At 38.0% G+C, this 19,066-nt stretch overlaps 1 protein-coding gene across 3 annotated transcripts in view; it reads left to right on the top strand.

Moving 5' to 3' along the window:
- The window catches only part of KCNU1 (potassium calcium-activated channel subfamily U member 1), a 148,199-nt gene that overhangs the window by 104,169 nt on the left and 24,964 nt on the right, over positions 1-19,066 (top strand). For all 3 annotated transcript variants that reach the window (XM_047854823.1, XM_047854822.1, XM_047854824.1), the window contains one exon: positions 17,532-17,628. In XM_047854823.1, coding sequence (XP_047710779.1) covers positions 17,532-17,628 — 97 coding nt within the window. The remainder of the gene's footprint in view (positions 1-17,531; positions 17,629-19,066) is intronic.

Below are 19,066 nucleotides of genomic sequence, written 5' to 3'. Positions count from 1 at the left end.
GTCAGAAGTCTCAGAATGAATCATTCTGGATAACTTTGCCTAGAACTTACTTATCATTTAATAACTTCACGTGGAAATAACCCTAGAAACATAGGATTTGTGATTTTTTATGGAATTCCTGATTCTTTGTGGAAGAATGTGTTGACTATAGCTGAACTTTTTCTAGGCTACTCAATTATCATTATGACTGTAGTCATCATATGTATTATGGCACACAGTACAGTTATAGTTTATTGAATTGGAGGAGAATTTGGCCCTCTAAGAAAATAAACAGAATACTATAGTAGTACTATAATACACTTAAAAATTAATGAAGAGTACAAAATAAATAAAATACTTTTTCCTTCTTGTGGCTACTTCGTATTTTTATTGAAACCTTTATTGAGATATAATTCACATACTTTAATCTTCACCCTTTAAACTGTATAACTCAGTGGTTTCAGTCACAGAGTTGTCAACTATCATAAATATCTAAATTCAGAACAGGTTCATCATTCTCAAGGGAAACTTCATAGCCATTAGCAGTCACTTCCCATATACCCCTTATACCCTCTGGTAATCACTAATCTACTTTCTACTTTTATGGATTTTCCTATTATAAATATTTCATAAAAATTGAATGATACAATATATGGCCTTTTGTATCTGGCTTCTTTTTACTTAGCATAATGTTTTCAAGGTTTACAGCATGTCAATCCTTCATTCTTTTTAGCACTGAATAATATTCCAATGTATCAGCCCACTATATTTTGTTTATTTATCCATTGATAAATATTTGGGCTGTTTATTTCCTTGGCTCTTATGAATAGCTGCAATGAACATTTGTGTCTAAGTTTTATATAAACACATATTTTCAATTCTGTTGGATATAGACTTAAAAGTATAGGATATAGCAATGTCTGAGAGTTTCAGTTTCTCTAACACTTGTTATTATGTGTCTTTCTTATTATAGCCATTCTAGTGGGTGTAAAGTATCTCATTATTTTGATTTGAGTATCCTGATGGCTAATAATTTTGAGCATCTTTTCATCTGCTTAGTGGTCATTTGCATGTTTTCTTTGTAGAAATGGTTATTCAAGCCTTTTTACCCATTTTTTGCCCAGATTGTCCTTTTGTTGTTGAATTGTAAAAGTTACTTATATGTTCCTGCTTAAGTTCCTTGTCAGATATATTATTTGCATATATTTTCTCACATTTCATTAGTTGTCTTTTCACTTTCTTCACGGACTCCTTTGAACCACAAAGATTTCCAATTTAATGACATCCAACTTGTCTGTATTTTCTTTTATTGCCTGTGCTCTTTGGTGTTATGTCTAAGAAACTATTGCCTAATCCAAGGCTTTGAAGATTTACACCTGTGTTCTTCTAAGAGTTTAAGCTTTTAGCTTTTACATTTAAGTCTTTGATCCAGTTTGAGTTAATTTTTGTAGAAGGTGTAAGAGAAGGACCTGGCTTTATTCTTCTACATGTGGATATCCATTTGTACCAGTAATATTTATTGAGAATACTATTCTTTTCCCCATTGAATTATGCTTGTTCTCTTTTTGAAAATGAATTGGCCACTAATGAAAGGGTTCATATCTGGATTATTAATTCTATTCCATTGATCTATATGTCTGTCCTTATGCCACTAACATAATGTCTTGATTAATATAATTTGCAGTGAGTTGTGAAATCAGGAAGTGTGATTCCCTAACTTTTTTCTTTGTCTAGATTGCTTTGGTTATTCTAAGTTCCTCAATTTCCGTATGAATTTTAGTACCAGCTTGTTAAGTTATCCTAAAAAAAAATACAGCTAGATTTTTTTTTAAGTTTTCTTTTTTATTTTATTTTATTATTTTTTGTTGTTTTATTTTATTTTATTTTATTTTATTTTATTTTATTTTATTTGAGAGAGAGAGAGAGAGAGAGAGAGAGAGAGAGAGCTCACACAACCAGGGGAGGGGCAGAGGGAGAGTGAGAGAAAGAATCTTAAGCAGGCTCCATGCCCAGAGCCCAATACAGGGCTTGATCTCACAACCAAGAGATCATGACCTGAGCCAAAATTAAGAGTCAGATGCTTAACTGACTGAGCCACCTAGCCACCCCTACACCTAGAATTTTGACACAAACTGAGTTAAAACTTCAGATCAATTTGAAGAGAATTGCCGTTTTAATAATACTTAGTCTTTCAATCCATGAACATGAGATGTCTTTCTCTTTCTTTAGATCTTCTTTAATATCTTTCAACAAAATTTTGCAGTGTTCATTGTACAAATCCTGGATGTCTTTTGTTAAATTTATTCCTAAATATTTAAATTTTTTGATGCTGTTGTAAATGGAATTGTTTTCTTAATTTATTATCAGATTGTTGATTGCTAGTATATAGAAATACAATGTATCTTTGTTTATTGATATGTATCCTGAAAACTTGCTGAAGTTGGTAGTTTTAATAGATTTTTGCGTGTGTATTCCTTAGGATTTTACGTATAAATGTAAGATTGTGTCATATGCAGATAGAGTTACTTTTACTTCTGTTTCTCTTATCTAGATGTCTTTCCTTCCTTCCTTCTTCCCTTTTTCTTTTTCTTTTCTTTCCTTCTCTTTCTTTCTTTTCTTTCTTTCCTTTTCTTTCTTTCTTTCTTTTCTTTCTTTCTTTCTTTCTTTCTTTCTTTCTTTCTCCCTTTCTTCCTTCCTTTCTTTCTCCCTTTCTTCCTTCCTTTCTTTCTCTCTTTCTCTCTTTCTTTCTTTCCCTGATTGCCCTGGCTAGAACCTCCAGTACAATGTTGAAAAGAAACAGTGGGGTTTGTTGGGGCACCTGGGTAGCTCAGTCAGTTGAGAATCTGGCTTTGGCTCAGGTCATGATCTCACAGTTTGTGAGTGTGAGCCCTGCTGTGCTGACAGCTCAGAGCCTGAAGCCTCCTTCTGATTCTGTGTCTCCCTCTCTCTCTGCCCTCCCCCTCTCGCATTCTGTCTCTTTCTTTCAAAAATAAATAAATGTTAAAAAAAATTAAAAAAAAAAAAGAAACAGTGGGAGTTGGCAACTTTTGTCTTGTGCCAATCATACTGTTGTCGTTTTCTTTTTTCCTGGCATTCAAGATTCTTTCTTTGTCTTTGGTCTTCAAAGTTTGATTATAATGTAGCTATTATCCTACTTGAAGTATGATGAGATTTTTAGACATATAGTTTAAGGTTTTCATTTAATTTGGGAAGTGTTTGGTCATTATTCATTCAAATATTCTCTTTGCCCCTTTCTCTCCACTCATTCTGAGGTTCTCATGTGTAAGTTGTTTTCTGGTTTTCTGAATCTCTGTTCATATTTCTTCATTTCCCCCCTATTCTTTATATTAAATAGTCTCCATTGACCTATATTCAAGTTTGTTGATTTATTTGTACCAGTTCAAATCTCTTGTTGAGCCCCTCTAGTATAAATATTTCCCTCCCCCAAAAAACAAATAATCCAATTAAAAATGGGCAGAAGACATGAACAGACATTTCTCCAAAGAAGACATATAGATGTCTAATAGACACACAAAAGGATGCTATACATTACTCATCATCATCAGGGAGATGCAAATCAAAACCATAATGAGATACTACTTCATACCTGTGAGATTGGTGAAAATCAAAAACATGAGGAACAACAAGTGTTGGTGAAGATATGGGAAAAAAAGGAACCTTCATGCACTGGTGGTGGAAATGCAAACTGGTATAGCCACTGTGGAAAACAGTATGGAGTTTCCTCAAAAATGAAAAATAGAACTACCATTTGATCAGTAATTGCACAATGGGGTATTTACCCAAAAAATATGAAAACACTAACTGAAGGGGAAATATGCACCCCTATGTTTATTGCAGCATTATTTATAATAGCTAAACTATGGAAGCAGCTCAAGTGTCTATCAATAGATGAGTAGATGAAGAAGATATGGTCTATACACAATGGAATGTTACTCAGCCATAAAAAAGAATGAAATCTTTCCATTTGCAAGGACATGGATAGATCTGAAAGGTGTAACAGTAAGTGAAATAATCAGAGAAAGACAAGTACCATACAATTTCATTCATATGTGGAATTTAACAAACAAAACAAATGAAAAAGGGAAAAAAGAGATAAACCAAAAAACAAACTTAACTATAGAGAACCAACTAGTGGTTACCAGAGGGGAGGTAGGTGCAGGATAAATAGGTGATGGAGATTGAGAGTACACTTACCATGATGAGCACTGAGTAACATATAGAATTGTTGAATCACTATGTTGTATACCTAAAACTAATATAACACTGTATGCTAACTATACTGGAATTAAAATTTAAAAAAACTTAAAAATATATTTTCAGTTATTATACTTTTCAACTCCAGAATTTCCATTTGGTTCTTATTTTCTATCTCTTTATTGATATTCTTTATTTGGTGAACATTGTTCTCATAATTTTCTTTAGTTCTTTAGACATGGTTTCCTCATTTTTGAAATTGTATCTATGATAGCTGTTTTAAAATCCTTGCGTAGTAAGTCCTGGGTCTGGGCTTCCGCGGGGACAGTTTCTATTGACTGCTTTTTTGCTACTTTTTTGCTATGTATGGGCCATACGTCCTTGATATTGGTGTCTCATAATATCTTGTTAAAAGCCACATGTTCTTAATAATAGAAATCAGCAACTCTAGAAATTATTTCCCCCCTCACCCTAGAGTTTGCTGTTGTTCGTGTTCCTGTTGTTTGTCACAAAAATTTTCTGAAATAATTTTTTTGAAGTCTGTATTCTCTGTGGTATGTTGACACTGAAGTCTTTACACACTCAGCTTTCTGGTTAGCTAATGATTGCACTGAGATTCCCTTAAATGCCTCGAACCAATAAATCTCTCCACCTTTGCCAAGGGGCTCTGTGTGCAGTTGGGGAGTGCCTTCAACACCCTAGCAGTTTACATCTCTGTGTAGACTCTCCAGGGCAGCCACAAATAAGAGATCAGGGATGTCTCAAGTCTCTTGGGCATCATGTGCACAGCCCTGTACATGCGTGTGCTTCCTTTTAGATTCCTAGAATGAATAAATCAAGGCTTGTTGAGCTCCCATGGACTCCCCCTTCTCCACTTTTGCCATTTAAGGAATTTTTGGCTCTCCTTTTGTTTGTTACACTGTATCTGCAATTTAAAGCAACTGCTACTCCCCAGTTTTGGAAAATTCTCCAGGAGTACTAGCTATTCCCACCGAGGAAGCTCCGAATCAGGTCATATGAAGACAGACCTTTATTTGTGGGTGGGTATCTCCAGGAAGCTTTCATAAAACTCAAACAATGACATTTTATATGGGACTTTTGGGGAGCCCAAGATCTGTTCTTCCCCCTCCAGTGGCCTGCTAGACTGCTGATTTTGTGGATACTGAGATTGTGAGGCTGTTGGATTCTAAAGCTACTTCAGAACTGGGAAGAGGGGAATGAGATTAAGGCAAGTTAAATGCACAAATTCACTGGGTTTTTTGTTTGTTTGTTTGTTTGTTTTGTTTGTGTTTTGTTTTGTTTTTTTGTTTGTTTTTTTGACCAAGACTCTGCCATTTTCCTTTAACTAAACACTCCTTAATTACTTGAAGCCTCTGGTTAATTTTCAGAATTCTGAAAAAAGTTGACTTTGGAAGTTTCTGTCCATATCTCTTGCTTTTATGAAAGAATAGATTTTTGGAGGTCCTTACAGCCATTCTAGAAGTACTTCTTCACCATAGCTACTTTTTCTAGTTTTTCATCTTCATATTAAAATTGCCATGATCCTTTAAACTGATATAAACCATCTCTTTGCAGAAACTACTCTCTTCAACAATAATTTATCATTTCTAATCTGCAAATTAAAAAACCCAAACATTTTAGAATTATAGATAAGCATGCACAAATTTAACATTAACAAACGCCATAGGGACTTTGTGATATCTTTGATCTGTGCAAAAGTTATTTTTAAATGATGCCAGGATGTGTTCTAGCTCAGGGGTCAGAAAATTATGGCCTAAGGGCCAAATCCAGCCCACCACTTATTTTAGTATGGCTTGAAATGGCAGGACAGTGTGTTTAATTTGCAGTGACAGTATAGCTGTGCTAAAAGAATGCAATGTATGTTGATATTATCAGATTAGGTACTTATTACAGTATTCCCTATTACTGTAAAGCACTGCTTTAAAAAATTAGAAAATTTAAAAAGACTGTTTAATCACAGTAAATTTGCACCCAAAGTTTGTTTATGAGTAGCTTATTTGGTAACCAAGCAAGAGAAGTCATTTATTGATGGTAAGTCAATTAAATTGTTTTTGCAACAGCCAGCAAGGGTGTCCAGAGAAAATATAATGGTGTAATGCTATTAGCCCTTCAGCGGAAACAGTTGCTTGAAGAGTTGACATTGGGAGCAATAACAATAGTTAATTAAAAAATAAGCCCAAAGATTTTGAGTGGTTTCCTTTGGCTCTTTGTGAGTCAACAAATGTTACTGATACTGTCCAGTTGTTTGTTATTAAGGGAGCCAATGCTGAATTTGAAGTAACTGAAAATTAGCCTCTGTGAATAGTCTGCATGGCACAACTACCTGTGAAAATATCTTCAAAAAAGTTGAGAAAACACTAAGCCAGTACAATCTGAAGTGGAACCCACTAAGATGTATTACAACTGATAATGGTAAAAAATACGTGTAGAACAGAAAAAGAAAATCCTACTTAGAAAAATGTACAAAGCTTGTGAATGCAAGGTGTGTAAACACTGTGGTTATTCATTCTAATACCCATAGCAGGTGTTTTATGGGAAATATGTGAATTTATCATATTTGTTTGGTCAAGAGTGTCAATGGTGAATTTCATTTGCTCTCATGGACACTATTATTAGTGCTGTGAATTTTTCTCAGAAATATAAACTGAGTATTTGATTTGCCCTACCACAAAGCAGTTCAAGAGCTTAGCATTGAAAAGATTTAATGTGATTTTTTGAGCTGTGGGTCAAAACAAATTTTTCTGGAGAACTGCCCTCAAGCACTATCATAGAACACTCAGCGGCTTCAAGACTTCGCATTCACTGATGATTTTATAATGTTTCTTAATGAAACCAGCATCAAATTAAAAGACAAAACAAAGCTTATATGCAAAACTTATTCTGTCTAAAGTCTTTACAATTATCATTCTTTGAATCACAAATAATGCCATACTTCTTTCTATACTTTCCATCATGTCAAAAGTTACAAGAAGTGAGATCATTATCTCCACACACATTTGGAGTGGGCATATTTTCTGATCTCAGTTCCAGGAATGTTTTTTGGTTTTGGTTTTGGTTTTGCATTTTGTGCTGTTTGTTTGTTTGTTTGCTGTTGTTTTTACCTTGATGCAAGTGCAAAGGAAATTTCTACGTTTTTAAGTTTATTTAACTATGCAGTTGAGGCATTGCCACCTAAACTTCCATTGTAAGTGATTGATCTGCCATATAATGACCTGCCAAAAGACAAATATTGAAAGAAGAGTTTAATATAATTCTGTAAATGCCTTCTAAGTGATGCATATGCTCAATTAGAATCATATGCTCATGGGGTATGATCAGTATTTGGTAGTACCTATCTGTGTAAACAGACATTTTCAAAGATTATATATGTTAAACCTTATTAGGGTCAGCATTAACATAAGAACATTTGCAATTAATTTTGATGACAGAGAACACTAACTATGAATGCCAATTAAGGAAGATCCCTTTAAAAATTTCTTTGTTTTGATTAGTAGATCTGTAATACAAAAATATATTTATTAGTAGTAGTAGTAGCAATAGTAGTAGTATATTTTGAATACTATCAATGAGAGATTGTGAAAATTTAATTTCTCTCTTATATAACTACCTGCATAATACCACTTTTGCATCTTGGCCTGCGATATTTAACATACTATCTCCCCAGCCACTTCACAGAAAAAAATTTGTCAATACTTTTCTAGATAGGTAGTTGACCAGTATTTCATTAGATGTCTGGAAATAATAGGTAAAGATTAATTTTAGGATAATTTCACAAAGGCAATAATTCTCATCCCGAACTTTTACTAAAAGTTTTGAAGTTAAAAGGATATTGAAGAGGTTGGAAAAGTAGAGAGGCAAATAAGGAGTACCCACATAAAGAGCAATTTGACTCTACAATTATATAATCTCAATTTTCCACTGAAACAAACAAAATAATAATGATGATGATGATGATGATGATAATTTAAAAGATTATTTTGTTTCAGTGGGAAATTGAGATTATATAATTGTAGAGTCAAATTGCTCTTTATGTGGGTACTCCGTATTTGCCTCTCTACTTTTCCAACCTCTTCAATATCCTTTTAACTTCAAAACTTTTAGTAAAAGTTCGGGATGAGAATTATTGCCTTTGTGAAATTATCCTAAAATTAATCTTTACCTATTATTTCCAGACATCTAATTGAGGAGGGCACCTTTTGGGATGAGCACTGGGTGTTGTATGGAAACCAATTTGACAATAAACTTCATATATTGAAAATAATAATAATAATAATGATGATGATGATAATTTAAAAGATTAAAGAATCAAAGAGTAGAATAAAATAACCATTAAGACACCTGAAACCTGGTGTGGTTACTGTTAGACTTTTCCCAGCATCCTGAGTGAGAGAGAATAGGCTCCTTTCACATGCTCTAATGACTGAGATGGGGAGAAGATTTCACAGAGCATATAATTTCTTTTTCCTTTCACAGAGTGATGAGAGCTCAGATATAACTTGGAATCTATTTCCATGGAGATTTTGAGGTGGAGGAGAAAGAGATGATAGGAAGGCAGTTGCATTCTTTCAAAATAGTCAAGAAACTACTCATCAGGAAGGCAGATATCATTTACATTTGTATTAAGTGTCTATGTAATTGTATACAGATGCCAATTTATTAAGCCAGAGTTTCTTAGCTGAAACCTTTGACAGTGCACTATTTGGAGTCTTCCACTTGGTCTGCATGGGCAGCAAAGAAGAATAGGCATGCACTTCTGCCTGTTGGGTGACTAATGTTGGACCATCGGGTGTTCTTGTCCCTGGTGTGAGATAGGGCAATAAAGATACAAGGCAAAACTCACTTACCAACATGCACAGGTTCCATGGCACGGGGGACATTTAGGTGAGACATACAAAGGAATTTTATTGCCAAAATGTGTATATATGTGCGTGTGTTTGGTGGTGATTTTTAAATTACAGCAAAGTTTCCAGAAAGTTTATAGGATCATTCTCTCCTCTCCTCTCCTCTCCTCTCCTCTCCTCTCCTCTCCTCTCCTGTCTCTCTTCTCTTCTCTCTCTTTCTCTCTCTCTCTCTCTCTCCCCCCCCCCCCCTTCCTCCCTCCCTCCTTCTCTCCCTCCTCTAAAAGGCTGGAACTAAGTAAAGAATATTGCAAAGTTCCTTCTGGAGCTTAAGCAGTAGAGGTAAGAGGTGGAGCATCCAGATGGTTTCTTGATGCAACAGGCCTTGGCTTCAGGAAATCCAGATGTGAATGTTACCTTTATAGTCACATATAAGAAAAGTTAAGGACTTGATGTGCTGCAGAAACTCAATTTCAAATTAGAGGTGAACAGAACAAGAGGAACATTCTACTTCTTTCCTCCTTCGTTCTCATTCATCTTTAACTTAAAGAGCTAAAACATAGGGAACCTCTAAGGAGAGTGCTTGTGACCCTCCTGCCTTGTTAAGGCCATATCACTCTGCAGATCCCCTTCTATGTCCCCCATGTGAGGGAATAAAAAAACCTGACTCTACCTTTCATCCCTAATAACAGCCCCGCTTTAATCACTTCTTGTTAAAGAACACTAACCACAGCCTTTTCCCTCTCCCACCCCCCAGAGGCTCCTACTTCTAACTTTTCACCTTTAATCAAGGCACACCACTTAAAAAAAATAGCCTTCATGTAGTCCATTGAGCAGAAGGAGGGCCCCATGTCATGAGTGATCCCAAGTGGCCTCCACCGCCATTATCTCCATCGCTTCTTGACAGGTCACTGGTGCTAAGTAAAATGTTACAACACTCAGGATGCCTTTATTCAACAGCCTTCCCTCCAGTGATGGCTTCCAGATGGGAGGAAATTTTAAAAGCCTGTGACCCTCAACACATCATTAGGTCCTTTCAGTGTTTCCAAAAACCTGTAGTCCCCAGCACACTAATAATCTCTCCTTGTTGACATTCAGCAACAAGAATGTCAGAGAAACTAAGGAATGTAGATAAGGAGACTTCACAAATAACTTCCTATTTAAAAAAGAAAATCCAGTAGCATTCATGTAACCTGCAATTATTTTTGTTTCCTCTGCACAGCTTGTATCTTTCAATTTGATAGCCCTCCCTCACCTCACACACACACACACACACACACACACACACACACACACACCAGTAATATTTTGATGGATGCTATTCTTTCCTGTCCTAATTTCTTCAGTGGCGGGGGGAGGCTGTTATTATTATTGATAATTGCCCAGACCAAGCTTCTCACCCAATGCATGAGGAAATAATTTTTGTCATGCTAATCTCTGACCCAGGCTCAATCCCATAAAACCTCAGAAACTATAAATACAATGAAAAATTTGCTAGTTTGCAGATATTTCAAATTCCTACTTCCTACCTCCATATCCCACCAAAAAGGCAAAAGTCTTTTGCCTGAAATTCTCATTTGCTTCAATAATGTGTGTCAGGATCAAAAGTATCAGTAACTGACTTGATCTTTCTGTTGCTAGTCCACAGAGCAGAGAAGATTGTATCCCAAACTCTGGAAAATAGTTTTCATTTAGGTCAACCTCTGTGTTTAGAATGTCACTTGATATTTAGAAGGTGTTAGGCGGGGTGGGAAAGATGACCCTAAAAGTATAGCCTCATGCTGAAAAGATGGGCTGTGGAGACTGTTCTCCTGAGATGTGAGGTTTGCTCTGAGCCCCAGGCTCCTCTACCCACAGCACAAACTCCAGCCTTTATTAAAGGTACCTACTGCTTTGGGTCATGCCTCATTTGTGCTCAAATTGTAGGAAATCCCAAATGCAATATCCATAAAATATAAAGGGATTTAAATGAGGGTCTGTCTGGGGAGTGGGTGAGGAAGAGGGAAACTGTCTTTTTTTATCTTTCTCCTTGATCATCTGTCTGGTAACAATTTAAATTCTGAGGTGCCTACATGTATATTTTCACAGAAAGTGCTCTGCAGAAAGCTGTCAGTTTATACCCATCAGAAATAAAGCAAAGCTTAACAGAGAGATGCTCAAGTGAAAGCTCAGATGTGGGTTTATCTACTAGAAGCACCATCTTATTATTGTCTTCACCTGGTCTGGGACCACTCTGACTTGTGTCTAATTTCTAAGCAAGATGGTGGGGAAAAAACGGCTTTGTGGAGATTTTAAATTGTAAACATTGAAAACAGAGGCCATAGATTTGATAGACTCCATCTGTAAAGCAGCATTTAAAGGCAAACAGAACACTCTATTCACAGTTGATTTGGTTTACATTAGAACACAGTCTACAGATTATGTAGACTGAAATAAGATTACACTGAATACAATGATACCCTGAATTTTATTATGTCTCCTTTTTAAAACGCCATTCACAGATTTTTTTTAAAACAAATCATACCTACAATCTTTACTATTAAAGTTTATAATACCACCATGTTTTCTTATGCAAAGAATCAAGAGACAGGAACCAGAGGCAGGAGGTTGGAAGATAGAACTCACTGGAACCTACTTGTCTTAAAACATATGGGGCTCTGACCACCCAACTGTCTTTCCTTCCACTGAACATCAACCAAATCCGCCTACAAGCAAAGAGGCAGGTTTTCTGGGCATAGTGTTTCAAGTGTTTTATTCTCCCTTCCCTTTTCCTCCCTCCCTGGGAGCTTTTTCCCATTCTGGTAGTAGAGGGTCCAGTTTTAGTGCTGAAAGTCTCCTGTACTGGGAACCTCCAGTTCTGAACACACAGCAGCAGCCACTCCCGTCCTTTCCTAGGGTTTTCCACAAGGCGGAAGAGGGCATGATGATTTAGAGATAACCACCAGCCTGCTGCCAACATATGGATTATCCCCTGAGATTTCATGGCAGGTTTTCTTGCATTCTACCTTGTGGTAACAGAGTCTCAGCAAGGATATCTGGCCAAGCTGGTCATTAAGGTGCAGAACCAGGTGCACACTTTGCCTTTCTCATGAAGAAGGAAGTGATCACCGAGGCCTTTCTAACAAGGACAGGGATTGTGCTCTCCTCCTTCCTGAGATTCTTACCTGGTTTCTTGGTCCCAAAAGTGTCTGAGACCTCACGGGAACCCTCTCCATTTGCTCATCTATAGGTTCCTAGGGGAATGGACTGTAAAAAAATAACCCAAGTTTTTAAACCTTAAGTTTCCCTCAAGGTAAAAAATAATGCCTTATTATGAATAAGTGGCAACAAGGTGAAACCCAGAAAAATGAAATCGTAACGTGGCCATAAAGGGTCATATTTGAAAATTTGACTATAGCACCTGTGTAGTATGTGTAAATGTGTGCAAGACATAGAGAGAAAGAGACAGGCACAGGATAGAGTGGGAAGCACTGGTTATATAACTTGGCCCTCACATTCCCAAATTTTAGGTGATTGTCTTTTTCCTAGAACATGAAAGGTGGTAGTCAGAATTGACAAGCAATTAGTATTTTCAGATTAAGTTTAAACTGAATCACCTTGTCACTATACACGAAGTCATCAGAGAGAAGGCAGCTGTAGCCTTCAAGATACAAAGTCCTTAGTAGTACCAAAGGGATCCTGGAACAGAAGATATTCCCTCCATTTTTGGTGGGAACTTGATCACCACCTTCAAGGTACAGTTTCAGTAGCGTTTTCCAAAGACTGAACCAAGAAGGGCACTGAAACTCTTGGGCACACTGACACATTCCTCCCCACTCCTTCCCAACGCGCAGCCAAGGGGCTTGTCCTTTCTATGCTAAGCCTTTAAAACCTGTTACTTTAACTCAAGTCTTGAGCAAAAAATACATTGTTCTGCAACCAGGCCAGAAAACTCTCCTAAGAATTTACAAGCCACCTATGGAGTTTTAAAAGGGCTTCAGATAGAATGGTTACATGCCAGGTTTCCTAACACATCCAAAAATGTGGCCTGCAAAAGAGTGAGAGAGAAAAAAGAAATGTTGGTGCCTTTTAAACTTTATAATAGATACCAATGAACAGTGGAGGATATCATCCACTGGTAGATCATCTTCAAGAACAATCTAAGTCAAGTCTGTAACTTCGAGGAAATAATGATAGCAGACTTAGAGTCTTGGAAACTGTATTTCCTGACCTGACACTGACACCTACCCCACCTTAACGGAGGATTTCCTACATGGCTTGATCTCTCTCTTCCATCAGATGTCACCATTGGAAAATGAAGGCACATGGTCCTTCACTTCTATTTTCCTTTAAGTGATAGGATTCATACAGGATAAGTTGCTATGTACATGGAAGAATAAAAATACTCTTCGGAATGGTTCCAGGGAGCAGAGAGGAAAGAGCCTGCCTTCCTTAGCTGGGATGTGTTCACGCTTGTACTCAAAAGATAATTGGCTTCGTGCATATGAAAGCAGCTTCGAGGAAGGCAGTCATCAGCAAGGAAAGCTAGAGCCTTCATCCCCATGCTGCTCTGGACATCCACCAGTGGACTGGCTACAAAAGCTGTTCTCACCCAACACACTAGACCTGTCAGCCTCTGAATATGGAAATCAGAGACCTGACTCTGAGAGGAATTCAGAATTCGATGCTTCCTGGATGCTCCCAGGTGGAAGTGTCCTACTTTGCTTGCACAATGAGAAGCCCATCTTGTGACCAGTGAACTACCCTGCCTTCATCCTAAACATGTCCGCTGAGGGCCCTCTCAGGGAACTCCTACCATATTTCTTGCCAGTTTCTCCTATACAGAAAGGTCCTTCACCCTGGAAACTTCTACCTCTGGTTGGGGTGTGGCTTTTCCTTTTTGCCCTGAATGACCAGGATGGTGTTCTGTGGCACCTCTTGCCTCCAATAGCATCAACCTTTATGTTCTAATCTTCATTTCCTAGTTATAAGACTGCTAGTGCTGCACATTCCCATAGGTGATTTATTATTCTCTTTAGGAAGGTATATTTCTGCAAGGATCATGTCATTTGCAAGGCATACGACAGAAGGGAGCTTTAGTTAAGAGATGGTGAAATAAGTTGCATCAGGTTTTGCTTGGCAAGGACACCAGATGGATGCCTTTATGATGAAGTGGGGCTCCTCCAGCCTTTTCTTTTATGCAGGTCTCCAACAGGTGTTTCCTCTAAGGCATATCTGTTTTCCATAACATCAGAATGAAGAAAGATGTTGTCTGTGACAGCTTGGGTACATAGATCATGCTTTTATTATGATAGAAAAGTGTACAGCGGTTGATTTGGTATCCCGAGTCAAGCTAAAATGTGCAGGGGAGAAGATTATTCTCCTTTTGCCTAAAAGACCAGGAGTCCTCGTTATGGGGATGGAGGAAGGGGCAGGAAGAGGGAGCAGGAGGGGAAAAGTGAAAAGGCTGAAGAAAGTGACCAGAAGGAAAACAGTAGCAGTTTTTGCACACTTGAATGAAGAGAGCGGAGAGCAGGAAGCCACCTCTCTGAAGGTAACCCGGGTATATTATATCAGTATCTGAGGGATGGTGTCTAGGAATCTACACGTGGAGAGAAAAGTAGGTTGTATGAATGAGTATCATAGCCAGTTCTCCAGATCCTGATAAAAATCAAAAACAGACTCATCTTAGGTATGTCCCCTGGTGAGTTTCTTTAACAAGCCTGGCATAAAGCCATCACCACGGTTCTATCTAGTACCATTAAGAGAGCCTGTATGGCTCTTAGAATTAGGAGTTAGAGCTCCCGAGTTATGGAATTTGTACACAAATTCTACGAGCCGTATTTAAACCACCAAAAGCCATGTTAATTTGAAAGAACAAGATAACCCATTTTGGTCAAACTGACCTTGAGGCTTACGTTGCAACATTCTCTGGCTAGGTAAATGACTAGAATCCACCAGGTTTATAGGGAGTCTTAAATGGTGAGGAAGATAAAGGATTGCACCTCAGTCTTGGCCAATCTCATTGGCAATAAGCTCTTAATTTCCAAACCCTTCTCCCATGGCAGCTTCTCTGTCTGGGTCTTCTGACACTTCTAAGCTGACAATCTTAAGTTTAAGTAAGTTCCTTTGTCTGAAAAATTATGACTTAAGATAGCAATTTAGAAACCGACTTGGTTAAAGACATCAAAATTGCTTGATAATTATCTTACAGTCTGAGCCTTTGGGCCAGGTGTTGAATAACAAGCTGTATTAATTCACAGAAAGAAAAAAAAACCTTCACCTGCAGCACAGAGTGCAATATGTTGTATTTCTCCCAGGATGTTTGATAAAATCTCACAGGAGAGTACTCTCATAATGTACTCATTACTGGGGCCGAACCTATCATGTGACATTGTACAGTATGTCCCAAAAGGCGTTTCAAGAGATAGTGACAGGTATTTTTAAATTAGTAAATGAATATATCAAATAAGTAAATGGTAAACGTGTGTGTGGTCTAACAAGTGTGTGAAACACTGGATTATATAAACTTTCAAGGATTTCTTTTTTGCGAGACTTTTCTGAACCTTTCATACACTAAGGCACAGTGTCAATCTCAAAGAGAGGGCATCTTTTTCAAAGGTTATTTGACTGCAGAAAGCATTTCCTCAGGACTTCTCCAGTTACTACAATTCCGTGCAACATGTTTTTTAGAAAAGGCATTTCTGTCAGAAGAAGATGCATTTATGCTATGGTAACAACCACAAAATCTTAGTGGCTTAGCACCACAAAGGTGTATTTCTTTTTCCCGTGACACGTCCAACACAGGTCAGTGAGGCCAGGGCCCTCTGCTCCACTTGGGTGTTCATATTGTCAGGCTGGCTGGTCATCACTTAAGCAGGTTACGAGAGAGCCTGAAGAATCACACAGGAGTGTGTCACTACCTGAGCCATCACTTCTCACATTTCATTGGTCGGAACTGGTCATGTGACCCCACAGCTGCCCATATACTAAGGAAGGAAAGGGAAATTGGGTATTCTGAGCACCAGTAATGTCAACCTTAGCAGTATATTGAAACACCAGCTTTACGGTTTGTTAGCACTTTGACTTTTATCCATAAAACAAGGAGTGGTCTTTAAAGTGTCTGGCAGAGACTACAATGATCATTAAGTATTTCAGTTACTCCCTATGCTCCTCAACCCTGTTAAAGCTAGCAGGAGCCATCTGACTAGGTTTGGCCACTGGAATGTAAGCAAAAATGATGGCGTGTCATTTTGGGCCAATGAAATTAAAAGCCCGGTCTTGGGGTGCCTGTGTGGGTCAGTGGGTTAAGCGTCCAACTTTGGCTCAGGTGAGCCATCTCATGGCTTGTGAGTTCCAGCCCTGAATCGGGCTCTGTGCTGACAGCCCAGAGCCTGAAGCCTGCTTCAGATTCTGTGTCTGCCTCTCTCTCTGCCCCTCCCTGGCACATGCCCTGTCTCTCTCTCCTTCCAAAATAAATAAAATGTTAAAAAAAATTTTTTAAAGCCCAGTCTTGATTCTCCAGTTCTTTTCCCTTGCCTTAATGACTGAGAAGGATGTGAGCTCCAGGTGTGTGAACCTAAGATGGTATAGCCTCTGTGCCCTTAAAGGTTGGGATGGCTGCATGGACTACAGGCACCTGCTTACCTGAGGAAAATACATGGTGTGAGTGAGAACCCGGGTTATGTTCAGTCCCTGGAATTTTGAGGTTATTTCTGCAGACTAAGCCTTGATTCTCCTGACTCAAATAGTCTCTTTCAACTCCGAACTTTCTGTGCTTCCAGAAGGGTTTCCTCTCTTCTCTACTGAGCAAATATGCATTCCTTTGGATGCCAGGAGATTTTTCCAAAGATCGTCTAACGCTTTCAGTGGTTGAGCATATCCATGACAAGCATTGTGCCCAACTCCAGTGTGGGGTGATTACATGGAGGGCTTTGCCAAGACTGAAACCAAGATCAGAGCAGAGTTTAGTCAAATGTAGGCCAGGGATGGAAGCTGTAAAGAATGCAAAACACATGGAGTAAGTGAGGATGTTTCAACAGGGCCTCATATTCAACAGGGCCTCATACACAAAGATATAGAAAAGAGAAGGGGGGAAAACAGGCCAAGGAAAGAGACCGCATTCATGACTCAATCTCACAGCCTTTTAAATTCTATATTCAGGTGCCCAAAACACCTCCCATGATTTCTTCATCACTGCAGTAGCAAAATTAAGAGCAAAAATAACTACCTTTAAGGCAGTATAATGTAAGGTAAAAGGAGAGACTGATAGGTCTGTTAAATACACACACACACAACAGGCTTAGTATGTCTTCAGCTGTGATACACTCATTGGTGTCCTTCAGACATGAATCTTTATTCGGGACTCTCACAGACTGAAGGTCACTTTCCTTGTGTTGTTTGCACTTTGAGTGCAAGGTTCTAATGAGTCTGACATCTTGGCTTTGTTACATTAGTGCCCCAAATGTTCTCAGCTAACTCTCCATTCTCCCTACTTAGGGCTTTTCTGTATGAACCAGAACCGGGTTGTGACCAGCTTGATGACAGCGGCATGTTTCACTGGTGCAGAGCAATTGCTTTGGACAGAGTGATTCTGGTAGGTGATCTTGCACCAAATCTCAAATAAAATAAAGCTAGTCATCTAGGGAAAGTAAGTCCTTACACTAGTTATAAGCGCCTGCCATTTCTCTTTGTACACTGTGAATTTCAAAGGAAGGACACATTCCTTTCCACCCATATGAATTGTATGCAGGGTAACAGATGTAGCATTTGACAAAGACGATGTGGGTAATATGCTGGGATTTGAAGCAATCAGATCAGATTGTTCAACTACTTTTTCCCTCCTTTCAGGGTTTAGCTGAGTCAGTTATTTAGAATAATGTTCTCCTGACACTTTGCTGTTTTGCTAGTAAATCTAATTAATTTCAGTGCACCAGGGAAACCATTTACAAGAACTCTGAAGCCTTTCTTTTTTAAAAAGTAAATAAACATTTTCCTAATTATTGGTTTTAAAGTTTGGATTTTCTATAGTGGTTTTTCTTAAAGCCGGCTGTACTTAAGCGTAATACATTAGGCAAGAGTGTATCTCCCAGATGCATGACCTGGATGAATCCTAATAGATATTAGAATCCTGTCCCTGCCTCTGTTTTCTCAAGGAAATGAACTAACTCAATTTACTGAAATGCCAGCAACTAAGATGTAAAAAGTCTGTATCCTAATCCAGGCTCTGACACCTGCTTTCTGGATCCTCATCTATTCTCATTTTCCAGAGTTAGCATAATCTCAGTGGTTTACTTGCAAGCAGTAGTTGGTAAATATAACTAATAAAAGTGATTATATGTTGTATGAACCCTATATCATTTTTTCAACTATGACTAATTGATAATTATATCTTTTTCTTGCTTTCCAAAATTAGTTCAGTTCACTTTTCTTCTGTTAGACACACACACACACACACACACACACACACACACACACAGCTCTTGTGGCTTGGTACCAGTGTCCTGACAGAATATGTTCCAATTTTTGTAAAAGCCTGATCAATCATTTGATCAGAAGCACAAAATTGTCAGAACTGTCATATCAACTAGAACACTATTAGGGTTGCGGCTGAAATTCACCATTTCAGCAATGATGTCTTATTCTAAACTAAGCAAAATAAACTCCGTTGAGTAGGAAGATAAACATGTTTTCAGTGGGAGGGAAATCATTAGAAAGGTTGAGAAGTTGGTTGCAGATGGAGGTATCCAAGAGACCAAGAAATAGAAATGGCAGATGTTTTATCATACCTACTTCTTAAGCACAGAGACAGGTTGCCATGATAGATAGCTCCTTTCTGACGCTTGATGTAGAATATAGTTCAGGACACCAACTAAGTCTTTTGATAAGTTTAAAAGGGCTTCTAGTTTAAGAAATTCTAAAGGTTTTGAAACTTGTGACCATAGAGGAGAAATGTCCATACTGCAGAATTCAAGGGGTCTTCGAATTTGGTTTGGTTTGTGGAAGGGCCAAGTGGAAGTGGTTGGCCTAAGTTA

The sequence above is a fragment of the Prionailurus viverrinus genome, chromosome B1 (genome assembly GCF_022837055.1).
Source record: "Prionailurus viverrinus isolate Anna chromosome B1, UM_Priviv_1.0, whole genome shotgun sequence".
NCBI classification, from domain to species: domain Eukaryota; kingdom Metazoa; phylum Chordata; class Mammalia; order Carnivora; family Felidae; genus Prionailurus; species Prionailurus viverrinus.
The sequence above is the reverse complement of the archived record's forward strand: the minus strand, read 5'-3'. Positions and strand labels throughout refer to the sequence as shown.